The sequence below is a fragment of the Saimiri boliviensis genome, chromosome 13, assembly GCF_048565385.1.
Source record: "Saimiri boliviensis isolate mSaiBol1 chromosome 13, mSaiBol1.pri, whole genome shotgun sequence".
NCBI lineage: Eukaryota > Metazoa > Chordata > Mammalia > Primates > Cebidae > Saimiri > Saimiri boliviensis.
Window position 1 is genome coordinate 98,393,877 of NC_133461.1, and position 21,860 is coordinate 98,415,736.

The window sequence follows — 21,860 nt, forward strand, 5'->3', positions numbered from 1 at the left end:
CACTTTAAAATCCAAGGAGTCATGGGCAGGAACCTCCCCCAACCCACCCCCGCATACCCCACCCCCCAACCCTCACCAGGCAGGCCAAGCCTGAAGGCAAAGAGGGGACAAGTAAGGAGTCCCAGCAGGAATGAAACCCTGGCCTCCTGTCACTCAAAGCTGTTTCACAGGAGGAGGGAAGGATGGAAATAAACAAGCACCGCACCTCTTTTTATATAAGCTTTCAGGTTTATTGTGGACAAGATTCATGAACATACGAGCTCTGCATATATAACCAGGTGTTAGGTGCTATCTGGCCTGGGTATAAAGCAAAACCAAAACAAACCAATTAACACTAAAAACTCCCAACAATTTCATGTTGTCAGGAAGCTTACTTTACAAAAATAAGCTTAACCAACACTGATAAGGCTGATATTCTAGATGCATCTTCAAGGAAGGCCTCTGCACAAGGGACAAGGGAGCCGGGACCAGACTGGCTCCCTCTGAGCTCTGAGGCCGAGCGTCCTGCACCGAAGGCCTAGGAAAGGCAAAGACCAGGGGGCAGCAGCACCCTGTGCCTTCCAGAAGTGCAGGGGACGAAGCGTGGGACGCCAGATGGAAGTGGGAGAGGATGGAAGTGCCAAGAGCAGAAAGGCCGCCCCCTCCCGAAGATCAAGGGACACAACACTGTCAATGTGCTGCCATCTGCAGGGAATTCTACTGTCCCAGCCAAACCAGTCCCGGAGCAGGACAACAGACAATGGCTTGAGACGGAAAATATGGAAACTCCTAGAATGACTACAACTGTAAATTATCCTACCATGACTGGACTACTGTGGAGAAGAGTTTGCTGCAAAGAGACTAAAATGATTACTGAGGTTTTTAAGTAAAATAATAGAATGGGACACAAGAGCAAAGCATTAATGCGTCAGCCATTCTAGGTCCCACTGTCACAGTGTTCAGGAACTGGTATTTCTGAGATGTGTCACATGCTTACAAAGGCACCAAGCTCCTCAAATAGGGAATCTGTACCTTTAAATGCTGCTCAGGGACTCAAGGTCACAGAGTACCAGAAGCGAGAGGGGCCACCCACGCCTGAGTCAGTAACCATTTCACACCATTTCCAAAGCACCTCCCTCTAGATGCCAAGGCAGATGCTAAGTCAGATGAATACCTGCTCTGCCCTGAGCCCAAAGGATGCCCAAGGTTCACTCATGTTCAGCTGTAAGGGCACTTGACAGAGAAGCTATTCGAAGTCTCAGATCTCACCCAGTTCTCACTGTCCTCATCTGCTGTGGACAAGCAGGAAGATGCAGTCTCCTGCCTGTCCCAGCAGGACCGAACATACACATGGTTTCCTGTAGATCTCACACTCTCCAAAATCCTGGGCATATGTAAACATCTACTTATAAATAAATAAATATTTATTTACTTATAAATAAATACTGCTATATATCTCTAAAATTATCAAATAAGACAGACTGGCCCCTTGAGAAGCTGCCAGCCATCAAACCCTGGTCCAGTCACAAGGATTGAGAGGAGGCCTGGAATGCAGTCACTGCCTCCCACAGAGGGAGGATTTCTCCCTCCGTCATTACTTATATTTCTAATCATTTGTGACTGCTGGTTGGCATCCAGGCAACCCAGGTAAACAGCCTAGTACGTGCATTTCCTAGAGTTTTTCCATGCTTACGTCATTATAAAAAATCGGAAAATAGAAATATGTATATCATATGATACTAAGAAATGCAAATTATTCTCCACTTAAGGTGGGGAAAAGCCCCAATAATCATATCTTAAAACTCAAAACTCTAAGTCGAACCCTCATAACTCCACATACTCATGACTTACTATGGGGCTATGTCTTGAACATCTCATCATTAAGTCGAAAATATCCTAAACTAAAAATATAGGTAATAGCCAGATCATCCAGTTCCAAAGTTAAAAAACTATAAGGCAAACCATTGTTGCTGTGCGGCATCTGAAATTAGATGTAATTAAATGCACACACCAGCAGAGATGGAGCCTACAATATAAGAAATAGAAAAAAAGACTTGTCTCAGGATGAAGAACTGAAAATAATGACATCTTAAAACCACTTTTTTTCTTTTTAAATGAGACTGAGTTTCACGGTGTTGCCCAGGCTGGTCTTGAACTCTTGAGCTCAAGTGATTGACCTGCCTCAGACTCCCAGATTGGAGGGATTACAGGCATGAGCCAACGCATGTGGCCTAAAACCACCCTTAATACGCAAACGTATAACTCTACGCCACCAAGAATCTTATATAAATCTCCGAAATTTGCTTATCACAGTCAATATTCCATAAAAATTACTCCACGTGCATTGACAAAGTTGTAAAACCTCAGGTAAGCTGCACCGTATTGGATAGTAGGTTGTTGAGGCAATGGGTCAAGTACTGAACTGTTTCCTCCAGGCTTCTTCCCTTTGTGGGAGAAAAGGTAAATGAGGGAAGCTCTGGTTTCCTGAAGAGATTCTTTCACAGGCAGGACATAGCAGAGCCTGCGTCACCTTCTTCATAGAGAAGCTTTTCGGGGCCACCAGTTAGTCCTGAATTGTTTCCTTTGCACGTCCTTCTTCCGGTGTTGCCGAGGCATCCAGCAAGGTGTTGACTGAGAAGAGAGAAAAGGAGACTGAGGGTCTTGATGCTCCAGGGACAATCAGCCCAGGATCGGCATAGGACCCCGCACTTTCAGCACTGAATGCTCCAGAAGAGCTCTCTCAGCTATGGGGACAGCAGGTAGGACACTGTCGCTATTGCCTGCCCTCCTGCTATGTCTCCAGGCACAACACACGTACTCTCAGTGGGGTCAGCATCATTCACTGGAACCTGCAGCCTCCTCCTCTGACACCCTTCGGCTTCTGCCTGTCCCTGTAACACACAGTGGGGAAGGCTGTGATCAGTCAGGAGTCCTGCAGTCCAGTACTGACCCCGACCCCCAGCCCTGACACCTGCAACACTTCCCCTCTCGGGTCTCCATGGAGATGGAGATAACCCTCTAGTTCTGCATAGCTCTCGGGCTCTATGTGACAGTGGCTCATTGAGACATAAGTGACATGCAGTAAATGCTCACTGTGTAAGTGTTCTGCCCAGCTCTGACTACTGTATACACTGGTGTAATCATCCCCTGATCAAGACACAGAACATTCCCACCGTTCCAGAAAGACCCTTCTGCCCCATCTAACCGATACCACCGACCCTGACAGGAGAAGATTACTTCCTTATAGGATTTTTACCAGCAGAAGTCTCAGCAGAAGACTATATATGAGGGCACCCAGGAAAATGTAACAAAATGATTCATTCCAAGACTGTAAATGATCTTGGATCATTAATACTGCACCATATCAATAGGGTAATTAAATAAAACATCAGGCTCTATGGAGGCTGGAAAGACATTTGGTAAAATTAAACACCAATTCTTATTTTTTTCTAAACCTTTAGATTAGTAGGCTGTATTCCTGATGAGGAGAATTTCAATATGAAACCAAAAGTGAACACCATTCCTAAGGGTGACATGTTAAGAGGCCTTCCCTGGAATTCAAATCAGGACCCGAACACCTGCCTCCCTAAGCACAGCTGAACATTGTTCTGAAAGGTCTGGTCTAGGCATCAAGATGGGAAACAAAAATGAGGCAAGACTCTTGGAAGGGGGCTGACACAATAATCATTTTCAATGTCATTTAAAATCCCTTAGAATGAAACTACAACATTGAAATATAAATGTATGTCTGGAGGACTGTTAAAAATATAGCAGATGCAATAAGTTTCTAATAGAATTACAGGGCTATACAACTCATAATTGATACAAAATACTTAACAGCCATGAGAAGAAACAGAAATAACTTATTTGAAGAGGAACACTAATCACAACTCAGTTACAACAAAATACATGACTCCAAATGTTATCTTCTTTCATAAGGAAATACTAAATATTTATAAGATTTTTTTTTTTTTGAGTCTCTCTTTTTCACTCAGGCTGGAGTGCAGTGGCATGATCTCAGCTCATCGCAACCTGTCTCTCAGGTTCATGAGATTCTCCTGTCTCGCCACCCAAGTACGTGGGCCTACAGTCAAGTGCCATTACGTCCATCTAGTTTTTTGTATTTTTTCTAGAGACAGGGCTTCACCCAGTTAGCCAGGATGGTCCTGATCTCCTGACCTCCTGATCCACCTGTTTCAGCATCCCAAAGTGCTGGGATTACAAGTGTTAAGTCACTGTGCCCAGCCTCTAGATTAATTGTTAATTTTAAAGTGGATTGAAAAAATGTGGAAAGTAATTGAATCATGTGGATGAGTTTTTTTCTGTCCTGTTCTTGTGTAGTAAAAAAGACTCAAAATATCTGATGGTTTTGTAAAGAGCAGTTCCCCTGCACATGCTCTCTTGCCTGCCACCATGTAAGCTGTGCCTCTGCTTATCCTTCACCTTACGATTGTGAGGCTTCCCAGCCATGTAAAACTGTGAGTCCATTAAACCTCTTTTTCTTTATAAATTACCCAGTCTTGGGTATTTCTTCACAGCACTATGAAAAGGGACTAATTCAACTCTCTATTCAACAAATAATGCTGGGATATTTGTCTAGCTGTATGCAGAGAATGAAAACTACACTCCTACTTTTCACCATATACACAAATTAACTCAAGGTGGATTAAAGGTTTATAAGTAAGACCATGAACTATAAGAATCTTAGAAGAAAATCTACAAAAACACCCTTCTGGATATCAGCCATGGCAAAGAATTTATGATTAAGTTCTCAAAAACAATGCAACAAAAGCAAAAAATGTCAAGTGGGACCTAATTAAACTCAAGACCTTCTACACAGCAAAAGATACTGTCAACAAAAAGAAACTATCAACAAGCTGGGCACAGCGACTCATACCTATAATGCCAGCACTTTGGGAGGCTGAGGCAGGCAAATCACCTGAGGTCAGAAGTTTGAGACCAGCATGGCCAACATGATGAAATCCCATCTTTACTAAAAATACACAAATTAGCTGGACATGGTGGTATATGCCTGCAATCCCAACTACTAGGGAGGATGAGGCAGGAGAATCACTTGAACCCAGGAGGTGAAAGTTGCAATGAGCCAAGATCATGCTACTGAACCCCAGCCTGGGTGACAAGAATCTGTCTTTAAAAAAAAAAAAAAAAATTAAAAAAAAAGAAAGAGCCAGGCACAGTGGCTCACAACTGTAATCTCAACATTTTGGGAGGCTAAGGTGGGTGGATCACAAGGTCAAGAGATTGAGATCATCCTGGCCAACGTGGTGAAACCTTGTCTCTACTAAAAATACAAAAATTAGCTTGATGTGGTGGCATGCCTGTAGTCATAGCTACTTGGGAGGCTGTAGCAGGAGCATCACTAGAACCCAGGAGACAGTGGTTTCAGTGAGCTGAGATTGCGCCAGTGCACTTCATCCTGGCAACAAAGAGAGACTCCATCTCAAAAAAAAGAAAGAAAAAGGAAAAGAAAAGAAAGGAAGGAAGGAAATATCAACAGAGTAAACAGACAACCTACAGAATAGGAGAGAATATTTGCAAATGATGCATCTGACAAAGGTCTACTATTAAGCAACTATATGTAACTTCATTGAACACACAAAAAACAACCCCATTAAAAATGGGCAAAAGACATGAACAGGCATGTTTCAAAGGAAGACACACAAGTGGCCAGCAAACATGAAAAAACGCTCATCATCATGAATTACCAGAGAAATGCAAATCAAAACTACAATGAGATACCATCTCACACAGTCAGAATGGCAATTATTAGAAGCTGGAAACAACAAATGTTGGCAAGACTATGAAGAAAAGGGAACGTTCATATATTTATGGTGGGAATATAAGTTAGTTCAGCCACTGTGGAAAGGAGTTTACAGATTTCTCAAATAATTTTAAAACAACCACTATTTAACCCAGCAAACTCACCAGATATGGAAAACAAAATAAAACAAATCATTCTACCAAACACACCACTATCCATCATAGCAGTAACATGGAATCAACCTAGGTTCCCATCAACAGTGGATTGGATAAAGAAACTGTTGTATATATACACCATTGAATACAGTATATATACCATGGAATATACCATGGACTACTACACAACCATAAAAAGAATAAAATGATGTAGTTTGCAGCCACATGGATGGAGCTGGAGGTCATTAACCTAAGCAAATTAATGTAAAACTAAACACTGCATGTTATCACTTATAAAAAGGGAGCTAAAAATGGGGTAATCATGAACATAAAGATAGCAACAATAGACACTGGGGACTACTAGTACTATGCCCACTACCCAGGCCAGGAGAGCAGAGGCACTGCCCACTCCCACTGTCTACAGAGTCTTGTGCATCCTCGACTCACCAGCAGATGCTGTGTCTCTTCTGGTGACTGTACAGTCACACCCGTCAGCTCAGCCAGCTCCTGACCTTTGATTTCCTGCTCAAGGGCCTGGGTGGGCTGCAAGTCTCTGTTACTCAGGGTCTCGTTGCAGGCATTGACCTCATCCTCAGGACCTCGTGAGGGATGTGAACGCCAGAAAAATACCTTGGGAAGGGCAAACCGCTCACTTAAGTCTACACCCAGGGCTCAGCTTCAGGGTTCGCAGTATGCAGCTGGACCTGCCATCCCCAACCCCTTCCAATGAGGTCACCCCGGCAGCTGAAGCTCAGCACATCTGGGACCCACTGCTGAGACAGGGCAGGTAGTCACGCCATCCCCAGCATGCAGGCTATAGGTGAGGGTGTCACCCAGGCTGCAGGAAGGACAGGGATGCACCATGGCCAGCCAGTCTGTGTGGTGCTCAAAATGGCCATTTATCCCCAGAGTCCCCAGACCACTTCAGAGAGTCAGGATCATTATGAGGACAAGGGATTGTGCCCACACTGGTGCTGCAGTGGACAGGAAGCAGTTCCTGAACCCATGATGCCCCCAGTTTCTGGAGAAACCAACTTACTCTGTCTACATGTTCACGGTCCCCTCCAGCACCTGGAAGAGGAGGAGTCTCCTTAGAAGGCGCATAGGGGCCCATGCAGCACCTCCCTCCCAGAGGGCAGTCAGGGGCAGGGGCAGGCTGGGGGCTGGACATTGGATAAGGAGCCATGGGCCTGGGGACAGAAATGGGACCTTGCAATTCAGGGACACCCTGGGGAAGGGGCATGAGAATAAAAACAAACATGGAAAAATCTCTGTTTTCTGCTCTGTGTTCTGATCTGACCAAGGCTGAATAAATTCCCTGACCACTTCTCATCCTGACCTTTGTCAGGCAGTTGAGGAGCTGACTGCCCCCGCCAGGCTGGGCCTGAAGATGGCAGGAACTGGCCCTGCCCTCTTGGACTTGGCTGGGTGATGAGGGGTCCCCCATCCCCAGGAAAGAGAATGATGAGACCAGGGTCCTGGGCAGTGCACGGGATGTGGGGATGGGGTGATCACAAGGACGAAGAAAGAGCCAGGCCAGAAATACTTAGACTACGGGCAGAGACAGGCATTTCTGTCTGTGGGAACAGGGTGGGAGAGGGCAGGGCATAGAGTTCCCAATGCCCTGCCCTCAGCCAGCACCTACCTGAGCAGATGCCTTTCAAGCAAGGAAGGACTTTCTTCCACAGTGAAGCCTTCCGAACAACCCCAGCCACAACCAGAATGAACAGTAGAATTAAGACCAGTATGATGACTGTGGTGGGAAAGGGAGAGGCAGGAGTCCCCGGGCTGGAAGTCACTGTCTCCTCTGCAGCTGATTCATCAACGCACTCAATGTCACTCCAGGGTGTACAATCCCTGACCTTGACCATCCCTCTGGGGCACCTGGGTACAAACAGGAAGGAAGAAGAGGGACTCTTGATGGAAAGCTGGCCAGGTGGGATGAAAGAAGAGCCACCCTCCCTGCCCAATGTCCCTGAGAAGGCATCAGGGGAAGGACAGGCTCCTCGTGTCTGCAGGGGCCCCCCATGCTCCCTGGTTGAGGCTGGGGAAGGGCATGTGTACTTCAGCCCCTCAGCCTCCTTGCTCTGGGGTCAGAGCTGCAGCTCCAGGAGCCTTCTGTGCTGGGCACACACAGCTTCCCTGGGCTGCAGGGGCAGCCTGCATTAGGAGGAGCCGCACTCCAGGGGAAGATCGCATGCCCATGTGGCCACAAGCTGAGCCCCATCCTCCAGTTTACCCACAATAAAAGTGAGCCCTTGCCCCTCCCTGTCTGCTGGCTCCTCCCAGTCACAGCAAACACTGTAGGGCCAGAGGAGAGCAAATTACTGTTTTCCACTAAAAGTCAAATAAGATAAAGAAGGACTTAGTGAGAAATCAGGGGTCAGGGGCAAGGCCGGCTGGGTGGGCTCAGCTCCTCATGGGAACTTAAGAGAGCTCCACCCATGGCCTTACTGTGACTTTTGTGGGCCAGCGCTACTTTTGTCTTTATGGGTCCCTGTCTGCATAGGAAATATTAAAAATTACATTTTAAAAAATCAACTTGGAATAAGGACAAACAAATACAAGCCACACTGGATTCAAGTGTTTTCTTCAGATTTCAAAAGGAAATCACATTTCCTAGGTCCCCTGAAAAGTATCAAAGAACCTAGAAAGTCACCTCCTGTGCCCAACGAACACTTCAGCCTACCCAAAGGGACTTGTGCTGGAGAGGGTCGGGAAGGGGCTGCTGCAGGGGGCAGGGGTGAGGACAGGCAGATGGACCAAAAAGAACCACTGCAGGCTCAGGAGACCCCACAGGCTCAGGGATGCCTCATGGGGCTGGAGGCTCCATGGGGTCGGGGAGAGATAGGGGTACCAGGTGACTCGGGTCTTCTCGGGTTCTGAGAGCTGTTGGGGTCCCTTGGCCGCTGTCTCACCCTGTGCTGCACTCCTGGCACATCTCAGTAAAGTTTTCATTCTGGAAGGTGCCTTCTTTGCACTGACACACCGTGTCTGTGGTCATGGTGCAGGGACTTTTCATATCTTGACCTGAAGACAGAGCAGAAGGTTTCGGAAGTGAGTTTCCCTGACATATCCCTCCATCCTTCCTTACCACCCAAACCCCCTCCCACTCAGCTCAGCTCAATTCAGTTCACCAAGAAGCTCTGAGGCCAGTTTCTGCACCAGCACACTTGGGGTATGATACAGAACATCTACCCTTCAGCTGTTACCAACACTCAGAGTCATACAAAAGGACCATGATTCATTATTTATGACATCAGATTGGGGGAAAGCATCATTTAGATCACATGGTCAGTAGCAAGGGAGGTGCAGGGGCATCACCTGAGGGACTCTGCAAGGAGAGGAACACTCAGGTGACTTCCCAAAAGCCCCGGCCCTGCTGGGGAGGAGGAAGGGGCCTGAGAACCTAAAGGCTGAGTGAGGCCCAGCGCCTGCCAGGAGAACAGAGCCAGGAGTTGAGAGTTGGGCACCGGAGCAGACCCGTGACATCACTGAAACCCAGCCCTGTCCACTCAGCCAGGACTTCTCTGTGCTCTTATCATTCCCCCACCACCTTGCAGCCGATAGTTTAGAAGACTTCCCAGCCAGGTGGCGAATGTATTATAAAAAAGATTTCTCTTTTTTTTGTTTTTATTTAACCTAAGTCACAATCATGGAACAGGGTATGATAAACGCCAAGATGGGCTGGAACTTGGTTCCCTGACTCACATCGGCTACACTCCCACCTCATCGCTCCGCACGCCACCTCTGGGCAAGCGGTCCACACATTCTGTACCTGATTTACAAACTGTACATAGGAGGCAAGAAGGCAAATTGTTAGAATTATTGGTGTAATCCACACCCTCTGTGCACCTGATACAGTCTCCAGTATATGGTGATCTATGAGATCCTGAGAAGAGAGAGAAAAGCCAATTAATGAGTTGCCAGAGAATTCCCAGAGGCTGACAGTGGCTGGGAAACCTCTCTTTTGGCCCTGAGTGGAATCCAGACAAAGAAATCCACTCTTCCAGGCTTGATCTTCTCATCAGTTCTGCATCTACTGCATACCTTTGACTGGTACTGCTGACAGAAATATAATACAAGCCACATAAGAAATTCAAATTCTATGAGAACCATATTACAGTAGTAAAAGGAATGAGGTCAAATTAAGTTTAACAATCTATTTTTAACCTAAAGTATCTAAAACACTACATTTCAATATGTAATCAATATAAACCTTTGAAATATTTTACTTTTTTTTTTGGAGATGGAGTTTTGCTCTTGTTGCCCAGGCTGGAGTGCAGTGGCACTATCTCGGATCACTGTAACCTCCATCTTCCAGGTTCAAGTGATTCTCCTTCCTCAGCCTCCCAAGTGGCTGGGATGACAGGCACCCACCAGCACACCCAGTTAATTTTTGGTATTTTTAGTCGTGACGGTGTTTCCCCATATTGGGCAGGCTGGTCTTGAACTCCTGACCTAAGTGATCCACCCACCTTGGCTTCCCAAGGTGCTGTGATTACAGGCGTGAGCCACCACACCATACCACACCATACCCAGTCTACTGTTTTGTTTTTTAACAATAAAATAAAACAACAAAATAAAATCCAACCTCTTCGACATGTGATCTGCCCATGCTGCCCACCCGGCCTGTCTGCTGTCCACTCACTACAGTGGCCCTGTCTTTGCTCAGTATCTCCCAGCCCCTGCACCCTGGGCCTCTCAATCCTGGGCAGGCTGCTCAGGAGCACTATTTCTGGCTCTCTGCAACACTAGCCGTGTTCAACTTTGGATACTGACCAGTATCATCATCCCTGAGACGCCCTGCCAAATTCATCTCTGTCTCACCCATCACTTAATTATTCTTCATGATTCCTATCAGAAATTTCTGAGTGTTACATTGATATGTGTGTCTTAATACTACCCCAGAAAAAGGTTCCATGAAGACAGGGCCTCTTATAACCACCATTAGCATGGTGCCTGACTTACAGAAATCATCCAACCTATCCCTATGGAATAAAACACAAGAGAGTGCAGCAAACAGAAGTCTGGAGGCACACAGAGATAAGGGCATGATAACGGTGAGGCAGCAGTCCTAGATTGTGCCTTCCAGCTAGCACTACAGACCCAGCATCCTGGCCCACCTCCACAGACTCAGCCTCCAGGTCTGCCCTAGTGCCACATCAGTCCCCACTAACTCACGCTCCAGGCCCTTCCCTGTGGACCTAGTGATGGAACCCATCACAGCACCTGGCTGACACTTGCAAACTCAAGTTTAAGGCCCACTCCAGTGCCAATTCAGCCCCTATGGAAACAGGCCTCAAGTCACCTCTCTGGATACAGCCTCTGACCACCCTTGAACCACACCACATGGCCTGCCCAGAATCTGTGAACAGGCTGCCTGGTGAAGGGCGTTCCATGACAAAGCCAGTCTGTAAAGACTGGAATAAGTCCCTGCTGCTTCAAAGCACACATTCCAACACATTGCCACAGGCTGCTGAGCCATCAGGGAACCATGACAGCACCAAAGAAACAAAATATAGCACTCGTAACTATCCTAAACTAATAGAGAAAGAATTGAAAACACTCATCTTAAAGAAGCTCAGTCAGCTACTAGAGAATACAGATAGACAACTACATGAAGTCAGAAAAACAATACATGAGCAAACGAGAAGTTTCATATACACACACAGCTAGTGCTCGACTTACGACCATGATTAGTTCCAACAGGCCGGCCGTAACATGATTTGGTTGTAAGTTGAGTAGGCTATATGTACAGTACTGTGAAATGATGTTATAAAAATCTTTAAGTCATATTTTATCATAATTTTCTTTCATTATTGTTATATATCATAATTTTCTTTGTTCATTTTATGCCATTTGTATCATCTCTACACCATTTTGTTTCTTATTTTTACATTCGTCAGGTTTAAGTAAAACACTGCATTACCAGTACAACTGGTTTAATATTTGCAAAACATACAAAATTACAAAATACAGGTGCATACAAAAATACAAAATACAGGTGTAAAAAATACCATAGGAAACATTTTCCCAATTGCAAAACATATCAAAATATACAAACATGTATGAAACATTTTATTGGCAATTCCTCTTGGTAGACATCTTGGGAGGGGTTTGATGAAAAATATCCAAGACACAAAACACAAATTGCTGTACCGAGTCTGGGATAACAGTTGAAATGGTGCACGCAGAGATGGTAGTGCTGCCGGAAGCTGGTCCACACTGTTGTATGCCCAGCTGGGCAACATTTGCGTTGCCAGACAAGGAGCAGTCGTGGCTAGCGATTGTGGTTGTAAAGTCAAATGGTCGTAAGCTGCATAGGTCATAAGTCGATCAATACCTGTAGACACCATACTAAAGAACCAAGCAGAAATTCTAAAATCAAACAACAGAATATCTGAAATAAAAATTCCACAGAGAATGCCAATAGCAGAGTAGACTAAGCAGAAGAATCAGTGAGCCTGAAAACAGATCATTTGAAATTACCAAGTCACAGAAAGAAAAAGAATATAAAGAATGATAAAGACGGAAAAAGCCAACAGTACCGATGGTTACCATGAAGCAAAACAATACATGGATTATGGTGGTCCAAGAAGCATCAGAGAAAGTCAAAGGAACAGAAAGTGTTATTAATGAAATAACAGAAAATGACCCAAATCTGGATGGGACTGGCCATCTATATTCATGAATCCCAAAGAACCCCAAACAGATTAAATATGAAGAGATCTTCACCAAGACACATCACAAAAAAATTCCCAGAAATCAAAGGCAAAGAGAATTTTGAAAGCAGCAAGAGAAAAGCAATGTACAAAGGATACCCTATAAAAATATTGAAGGCTTCTCAGCAGAAAACCTGCAGGCCAGGAGATAGTGGAATCATAGGAAGTATAGAAAGGGGGGAAAAAAAAAAAACCTTGCCAACCAAGAATACTATACCTGGCAAGTCTGTCCTTTAGAAATGAAAGAGCAGGCTGAAGGACTAAGCAGAGCCATGGAAACACCACCAGTTTGCTGTCGGTCCACACCACCCATCACAGTGCCCACCTATCCAGCGTCTACCACCGCCATGGGAGTGCAGGTGGAAACCATCTCCCCAGGAGACGGGCGCACCTTCCCGAAGCGTGGCCAGACCTGCGTGGTGCACTACACCAGGATGAAAAGAAATTTGATTCCTCCCAGGACAGAAACAAGCCCTTTAAGTTTATGCTAGGCAAGCAGGAGGTGATCCGAGGCTGGGAAGAAGGGGTTGCCCACGAGTGTGGGTCAGAGAGCCAAACTGACTATATCTCCAGATTATGCCTATGGTGCCACTGGACACCCAGGCATCATCCCACCACATGCCATTCTTGTCTTCGATGTGGAGCTTCTAAAACTGGAATGACAGGAATGGCCTCCTCCCTTAGCTCCCTGTTCTTGGGTCTGCCGGAGGGATCCTGGTGCCTCCAGATGTGTGCATGTGAATCCATATGGAGCTTTTCCTGATGTTCCACTACACTCTGTATAGACATCTGCCCTGACTGAATGTGTTCTGTCACTCAGCTTTGCTTCTGACACCTCCATTTCCTCTTCCCCTTTATCCTCGTATGTGTGTTTACCTAAACTCTATATGCCATAAACCTCAAGTTATTCATTTTATTTTGTTTTCATTTTGGGGTGAAGATTTGGTTTCAGTCTTTTGGATCTAGGTTTCCAATTTAGTATATGATCAAGTATTAACAGCACGAGTGATAGGTTAACTTTAGAATAGGAATTGGTGTTTGGGGTGGGGCTTGCAAGAATATTTTATTTTAATTTTTTGGATGAAATTTTTATCTATTATATATTGAATATTCTTGCTGCTGTGCTGCAAAGCCATAGCAGATTTGAGGCACTCTTGAGGGCTGAATTATTCTCCAAGTTGAGAGATGTCCTTGGGTTAAAATGAAAGCCCTGCCTAAAACTGAGGTGGGGATGGGGAGAGCCTTTGCCTCCACCAGTCCCACCCTACCCTCTCCTTAAACCCTCTGCCTTTGATAGCAGGTCATTTTCACTGTGATGTTGGACACTACAGGTATCTAGCTGTCCCTGAGCCAGCAGAGACCTCTGAAGCCTTCTTTGTGGCCTGGCTTATTTTTTTTTCCCCCATCCTGTGGTTTTTCTAATGGACTTTCAGGAATTTTGTAATCTCATAACTTTCCAAGCTCCACCACTTCCTAAATCTTGAGAGCTTTAATTGACAGTTTAAATTGAAGGTGCTGTTTGTAGACTTAACACCCAATGAAAGCCCAGCCATCATGACAAATCCTTGAATATTCTCTTAAGAAAATGATGCTGGTCATCGCAGCTTCAGCATCTCCTGTTTTTTGATGCTTGGCTCCCTCTACGGATCTCAAAGTTTCCTGGCTTTTCCTCCCTCAGCCCCTTCTCACCCGTTTGCTGTCCTGTGTAGTGATTTGGTGAGGGAAATCATTGCTGCCCCCTCCCTCCAGCACCATATATAAGTTTCAAGTTTTATTATTGCAATAAAAGTGCTTTATGCTGGCAAAAAAAGAAAAAAAAAAAAAGAAAAAGAAATGCAAGAGCAGTAAATACTTTATCAGACAAAGAAAACCTGTGGGAGTTCATCTTTAGCATTTCTTGCCATACAAGATATTGACATGCAGAAGAATGAGATAAGACACTGTATCACACGTAAAAATCAACTAAAAATGGACCAAAGTTTAAACATAAGCCCTGAAAATTTTAAACTACAAGAAGAAAACGTAGGGGGAAATCTTCATGTTGATGGTCTGGGCAATGATTTCTTGGCTATGACCCCAAAAGCACAGGCAACAAAAGCAAAAATAGATGAGATTACAACAGACTCAAAAGGTTCTGCACAACAAAGGAAACAATGAATGAAGTAAAGAGACAACCTACAGGATGAGACAGAGATGAATATGCAAAAGATCCAAGATTTTGCTTAATATCCAAACTACACAGGAACTCAAACATCTCAACAGCAGGCAATCAAATAATCCAATTAAAATGGACACATGGGCAAGGGACCCGAATAGACACTTCTCAAAAGCAGACACAGAAGTGGCCAACAGATACATGAAAAAAATGTTCAGCATCACTAATCTCCAGGGAAACGCAAATCAAGGCCACAGTACAGTATCACTTCACATCTGTAAGAATGGCTATTTTCAAAAAGACAAAAGATAAGTGTTGACGATGATGGGGAGGAAAAGGAACACTGGTACACTGTCGGTGGGAATGAAAATTAATACAGCCATTATGGAAAACAGGATGGAGGTTCCTCAAAAAATGAAAAATAGAACAACTATATGATCTAGTCATCCCACTACTGGGTGTACATCCAAAGGAAATGACATCAGTATGCTGAAGAGATATCTTCCCTCCGATATGCATGGAGCATTAGTTACAATGGTCAAGACAGGGACTCAACCTAAGTGTCTATCAATGGGTCAAAAGGTAAAGAAAATGTGATACATAGACACAATGGAAGACTATGCAGCCTTACAAAGAAAGAAATTCTGTCATTTGTGACAGCATGGATGAACCTGGAGGATACTATGCTAAGTGAAATAAGCCAGGCACACAAAGACAAACACCTCACCATGTCACACAGGTGGAATCTGCAAAAGTTGATCTCAGAGGCAGAGAGAAGAATGGTGATTACCAGGGCTGGAGTTGGATGGTGGGTCAGGGAGATGTTGGTCAAAGGATACAAAATTTCAGTTAGACCAGGGGGAAAAATTCAAGAGATGTCTTGTGGGACATGGTGACTACAGTTAGTAAAACAATGTGTTGTACACCCCTTCCTTCTACTCAAAGGGAGTATCTTCCATGGAGCAAACTGCACATACTCAGGTTCCTGATATAAATTGGGGTGGTATTGCAGATAAGCCAGGCACATATGCTTTAAATCTGTCTAGATTACTTGTAATACCTAATACAATAGACATGCTATGTAAATAAGTGCTATACTGCATTGCCTTTTATTTACTTTTATTGAGGTATTATCACTTTTATTGTTTTTTCCACATATTTTTGATCTGTGATTTGTTGCAACCACAGATGCAGAACCCACAGATAAGCAGGGCTATAGAATCCACAGATAAAAAGGGCAGAGAGGGCTTATGCCAGGGCTCTGTATCTGTAGAGCTAAAAATTGCTAAGAGCAGATTTTAAGTGTTCTTACCACAAATACCTAAGTATGTGAATTAGCTGGATTTGGGCATTCCACAATGCATACATAGTTCAGAACATCATGAGGCAGACCATAAATATATACAAAGTTTATCTGTCAAATAAAATAAACCGATTTTTAAAAATAAAAGTGCACCTGGTGGACACTCCCCCTTGAGGCTGGGCCTTTGTTGCTGTGGTGTCACTGTCTGCCGGGGAATTTCATCCTGCAGGGTGATGGTGGCAGGGGCACCTTGGACCTGTGGGGACAAAGCACAGATGGGCATGAGTGGTTTCCAGACCTCACCTCTCCCAGGCTCCGTCTCACATTCCCTTCACCCCAAGTGACAAACGCCATCAGAGCTTACACCTTTTTTCCAGCTCCAAACCTTCATTCTTTTGTATGTGTGTTTGTCCCTTGGCCTGTTAGGGCAGCTATTTTCTATAAAGAAAAACTCCTCTGTATCCTTTCCTCATATTATAACATAAAATACCTTTACCCCAGAAAATGCGAGCAAGAAGAGTTATTTCTGCTTTTCTTGATGGAGTATTGCCATGTTGCCCAGAGTGGAACGCAGTGGCTATTCACAGGTGTGATCATAGTCCACTACAGCCTGGAACTTCTTCAAGTGATCCTCCTGCCTCAGTCTCCCAAGTAACTTGGATAAAAGGCACTCACCACTGTGGTTGGCAAGAAAAGATTTTATAACGCACGCACACACACACACAGACACACGAGATGAGCCCTTCAAGCAGAAATAGCATCTAATATATTTAGTTTGATCAAGTGTTTAACCAATGGGTGAATTCTCTCTCACACACACAAACACACACAGACACACACATAAACATACACGTTTTCACAAATGAGGGTTATAATATATAACCTTAAAGAAAGTCAGGATATAGCATCAAACATTAAGTAATTAATTTCTGCTTTACAATGGACTTTGACAAGCTGTTCCCACTAAATATCAAAGTGTCGCAGAAAAAGATGCAGCAATGCAGGGATTCTGGCCATGATCTCTGTGTTATAAATGACAACTAGAAGACAACTGGAGAAATCGGAATAGAGGCTGTGTATTAGATGGTGGTAATGCATTGATGTTAATTTCCTTGTTTGTAGAAAGTACACATGAAAATTTCAATAATAGCATTCATCATGTCAACAGCTAGTATTCAAATTTTTTGTATTTTTTTTTAACTTTTCTTAAACTGGGATTGTTGTAAAGTACAAAATTAATTTAATTGTAAACTTGAATTCAATTACCTTTCATCTAATTTTGCCTCTGAGTGAAAACAAAATGGTTACAATGAAAGCTACTTACGTTGGGCTCAGTTCAACTGCTTGGATCTAAACAAGACAAAATGCAGCACTGGTCCCCATCAAGGCCTGTCAAGTAGTTGCTGACAGTGAAGCAACTACTTGACAGGCATGTCAAGGCATGTTTCCCAAATCCTTCCTTCACGGGCTGGGCTCCCTCTAGGTTCAGTAATGTCTGTGTCTCCTTTCTCTGCTCTTACATCGTTACTATCTCTCATCCAATGAAGGGCTTATAAGTGTTTTTAAAAATCCTTTCAGAAGACCAACTTTTCATTTTGTCAATTTTTTTTTATTATTTCTTGGAGATGGGGTCTCCCTCTGTCATCTGGTTAAAGTGCAGTGGCGTAATCTCTGCTCACTACAACCTCTGCCTTTTCTGCCTCCCAGGGTCAAGTGGTCCTCCCCTCAGTCCCCCAAGTGGCGGGGACCACAGACAGGTATGTGCCCCAACACCCAGCTAATATTTGTATATTTTGTACAGCTGGGATTTTGCCTTGTTTCCCAGACTGTTCTAACTCCCAACCTAAGCATTCTACCTGCCTGGGTCTTCCAAAGTACTGGGACTACACAAGTAAGCTACCACACACAGTCCATTTTGTCAATTGTTTTTGCAGTTTGCACTCTATTTCTTTGATTTATGTTCCTCCTTGTTACTTTGTTTGGTTTAATTTTGTGTGTGTGTGTGTGTGTGTGTGTGTGTGTGTGTGTGTGAGACAGAGTCTCGCTCTGTCGCCAGGCTGGAGCGCAGTGGCACGATCTCAGCTCACTGCAACCTCCCCCTTCCAGGTTCAAGTGATTCTCCTGCTTCAGCTTCCCAAGTATGTGGGACTACAGGCAGGTACCACCACGCAGAGCTAATTTTTGTATTTTCAACAGAGACTTGGTTTCACCATGTTAGCCAGGATGGTCTCAATCATTTGACCTTGTGATCCACCTACCTCAGCCTCCCACAAATGCTGAGATTACAGTCAGGAGCCACTGCGCCCAGCCTGTTTGGTTTAAATTTACACTTATATTTTATGATTGATTAATGTACATCTTCAGGCCACAGGTTTCACATTTTTTTCTTTTTTTTGACAGGTTTAATGTGACACAATTCACATAAATATTATGATTATTCATATAATTCACCCATTTAAAGTTTATAGTCCAGTAGTTTTTAATATATTCACACCTATGCAATCATCACTATAAATAATCTCAGAATATTTTCATCACTCCAAAAAGGAACTGCATATCCTTCGGTAGTAACTCCCCACCTCCCCAACCCCCAGTTCTTCCACAGGAACACTGAAAGCTGGATATTTCACCCCAGCACTGTTAGCCACTTCCCACCAGTTTTCACGTTATCTTGTCCTTATTTACTTTGAAATATTTTCCTTCCCTTTTTACTTCTTCTCTGAACCACAGATTTCTTCCCAGTGTGTTGTTCAATAACCAAATTTTAGAATTCTCTATATATACTGTTACTGATTTCCAGTTTAGTTTCATTCAATTTAGAGATCATATTGTATGTTTTATAGCCCAGAACCTGGTCTACCTTGGCAAAAGTATCATGAGCATAGAAAGGAATGAGTGTTCAGTGGACGTTCTACTCCTCCTCTTTAAAAGTCAGTTAAATCTAAGTGGTTGAGAGCACATATCGCTTGCCACTTAGCTGGCGTTTTCATCTGATAGTTCTATCAAATGCAGAGAAAGGGGAGATTTAATCTCCTTTCATTCTACTTTTGCATCATGTGTTTTTAAACTGTATTTAAAACATGGCAAAATCGTATCTCTACTAAATATACAAAAATTAGCCGGCCACGGCGGCAGGCGCATGTAATCCCAGCTACCGCTCTGTAGCTTCCTGAGGTTTCACTCAGAAGTTTCCCTCTTGACTCCACCCCTCCATTGATTCTGGAACTTTCTATGGGGCAGCTCGGCCTGGTCCTCGCGGCACCGGACAGCCAGCAGGAGCGCGCGCTCTGCTCCCTCGCGGCGGTGTCGCTCCAGCCCAGCGCGGGGACCCAGTTCTTCCCGAACTCCGATGATAGGCTGGTCCCACCAGGCATCGCCAGCCGCGGGCGACCCAGGCCAGGCATCCGCGCCGCGACCCCCTCCCCCCCACCCCTTGGCCCCTCCCGGCCCCCGTCAGGCGCGCTCTTTCCAGCCACCGACCGCGGTGGGACTCACCAGCCGCTGGACCTCGAAGAGGAAGATGACGAGCGGAAGGGTCTTGCCCGGAGCCATACCCGGTTCCCGCACCGTCCTGGGTCCTAGGTCGCGCCCTGCTCAAGCCGTCGAGGCGGCCGGGACACTCTGTCCCCGAAGTTCCACGAGAAGGAGGAGGCAGGAGGTTGCACCACCTGAACTTTGGGTCAAAAGCCCCAAAATCAATCAGAAATCGTCCGGAAATCCTCCCCGTAGTTCGTGCGCGCGGAGAACTTTCCGCCCCAACTCTACGTGAACCCAAGCGCGTCTGCTTGTCTGGCGGGATGGGAGGTGGCTTATATCCGGGTGGGAGGGGCGTGGTCCCGCGCGGGGGCGTGGTCTCGCTGGGCCGTGGTCTCGGGCGGTGGGGGCGTGAACCGACACAAACTAGTTATAGCCGGCAGCGGTGACCTGGGGACTGTGGTTTGATTCCGGGTCGTGCCCAGGTTGTGAACTGCAAAAGCAGAACGAACTGAGGAGCCTGCTCCCTCCCCGAGACGACTGTCTCTCCTCTTCTTAAACCTTGAACTGCCTCCCGGCCTAAGCCCTTCAGTCCACTCAGCTTCTGCTCCCACTGCCTCCTCCCACAGCCGCCTCACTGACCACTGCACTCATGCCACTGCCTCCAGCCCCTTGCTGCTCCCACCCAGCTCCAGGTTTCTCTGGCAGGGGCTTGGCACCCCTCAGTAGCAGATGCCTGGCAGCAAGGAGGGGACCAATGAACCGATGAGTGGGCAGAACGGACACACAGGCCATGACAGGCACATGCAGAGGCTGAGGAGTAGGTAGGAGGGAGAGGAACCCTGGGGCATCCCTAACCACAGCCTGGCACCCATTGCGTGGTCAAGGCACAGACACTCCCAGATCGACCTTGAGGGCTCTAGTGTGGGGGCAGGGGAACCAGGGGAGTGGCTTCCAAAGCCTGCTCGCAAGTCTAGTGTCTACCCAGGTCCAACTGTCTGACCTTGAGTTACTGACCTCCCCATCCAGTTAACCACACTGCCACTGTGAGGACAGACCCAAGGTGTGGTAGTGAAGGGTGCTAGCTTGTGACCCTAGGCAGTGAGGTCAATGACCCTCCTAGACCCTTGGGGTGAGGCTAGTCCTGACCCCGCACTTGGTATATAGAAAAGGATCGCCCTATAGAAACGAAGAAGGTTTTTCGGCTCGCCAGAAACCTGGGAATGAATGTCATCCTCTCCGCAGGCTTGTATTTGAGCAGTGGAGCACCCTGGGCACTTGCCAGGCCCCAGACACGGAGTTAGGACCAGAAATGTGTGCCAGGCCGCAGGCATTGAGCAGTGTGTGTGGTCACGAATGTGTGCTGGTGCGGATCCAGGCAGGGGGTGAGAGGACAAGGGCTTCAGGAGGACTGACAGCATTAACCAGAGTCACCAGGGCCTGCGGGAAGGTCTTCAGAGCAGCTCAGGCCCATTGGCCCTGGAGGGTGGAGCACACAGTGTAGACTAGAAACCAGAGGGCAGGTAATGACACATTCTCTGTGCCCTGCGTGGAGCACTGACTATGGCTAAAAACCTCTAAACTTCTCTTCTGTCTTTGGACACACCAAAGACAACTTGGTGTTTTGTATGCCAAGAATTCCAACCTTGCCTTCCAAATAAAGTGTATTAAATTTGGATATTCATCTCTACATTTTCCATTGTTTCCAAGAGTAGTGGAAAACTGACCTATTGAAAGGATGTCCATATGGGGCCCTACCCTATGGAAATCTCTAGGGGGACTTGAGGACTGCATTAAAGTAGGACATGCCCATGCCAGTCAGTAGAACCAGCCTCGGGTGTGGAAAGTGATTATAATCAGCAAGACATACCCCCGTGTACTCCCTTGACGTGGTCACTAGAGGCCACGAAGTAAAATAAGCGGACGTGGGGAACCACAGCGATGCAGAGATGGGCTGAATCTAAACATGTTCCTCTTGCTCCCTCTCAGGAACATAACGTCAATCAGATGTTCTGTTCTGTCTGTGAGCGGGAGAGATACAGGCTGCCTATGACTATGAGGCAGATTCCCTGATGGGGACGCCCTGCACATACTTGGAAAGTGAGACTGGGGCAGTTCCACTGGGGGCTACAAATGAATCTCGACAGGAACAGAACCTGATGGATTGTCTTTTGGTTACCCAGGGGAGGCTGCAAATGCCCCAGACTGCTATTGATAGAAAAGAACTGAAACAAGCTATTGTTCTAGTTTGGACCACCAAGCCACACCTCTGTGGACCAAGAAACAG

General features: G+C 45.7%; 1 protein-coding gene and 1 pseudogene across 3 annotated transcripts; one reads left to right on the plus strand and one right to left on the minus strand.

The window, feature by feature from the left end:
• Positions 1-225: 225 nt before the first annotated feature.
• Positions 226-19,899, minus strand: LOC101044220 (tumor necrosis factor receptor superfamily member 10D-like). 3 transcript variants are annotated; one of them, XM_010347735.2, is made up of 9 exons: positions 19,595-19,899; positions 16,253-16,355; positions 9,695-9,808; positions 8,835-8,946; positions 7,562-7,800; positions 6,956-6,987; positions 6,364-6,546; positions 2,798-2,870; positions 226-2,610 (listed from the first exon to the last, which is right to left on the minus strand). In XM_010347735.2, the coding sequence occupies exons 1-9, from the start codon at positions 19,649-19,651 to the stop codon at positions 2,543-2,545; spliced, it is 981 nt and encodes a 326-aa protein (XP_010346037.1). In that variant the 5' UTR covers positions 19,652-19,899; the 3' UTR covers positions 226-2,542. The 3 variants fall into 3 exon arrangements, with proteins under 3 accessions (XP_010346037.1, XP_074240162.1, XP_010346036.1); XM_074384061.1 differs by lacking the exon at positions 2,798-2,870; XM_010347734.3 differs by having other exon boundaries at positions 2,522-2,870.
• Positions 12,899-13,341, plus strand: LOC120360598 (peptidyl-prolyl cis-trans isomerase FKBP1A pseudogene; annotated as a pseudogene).
• Positions 19,900-21,860: the final 1,961 nt, after the last annotated feature.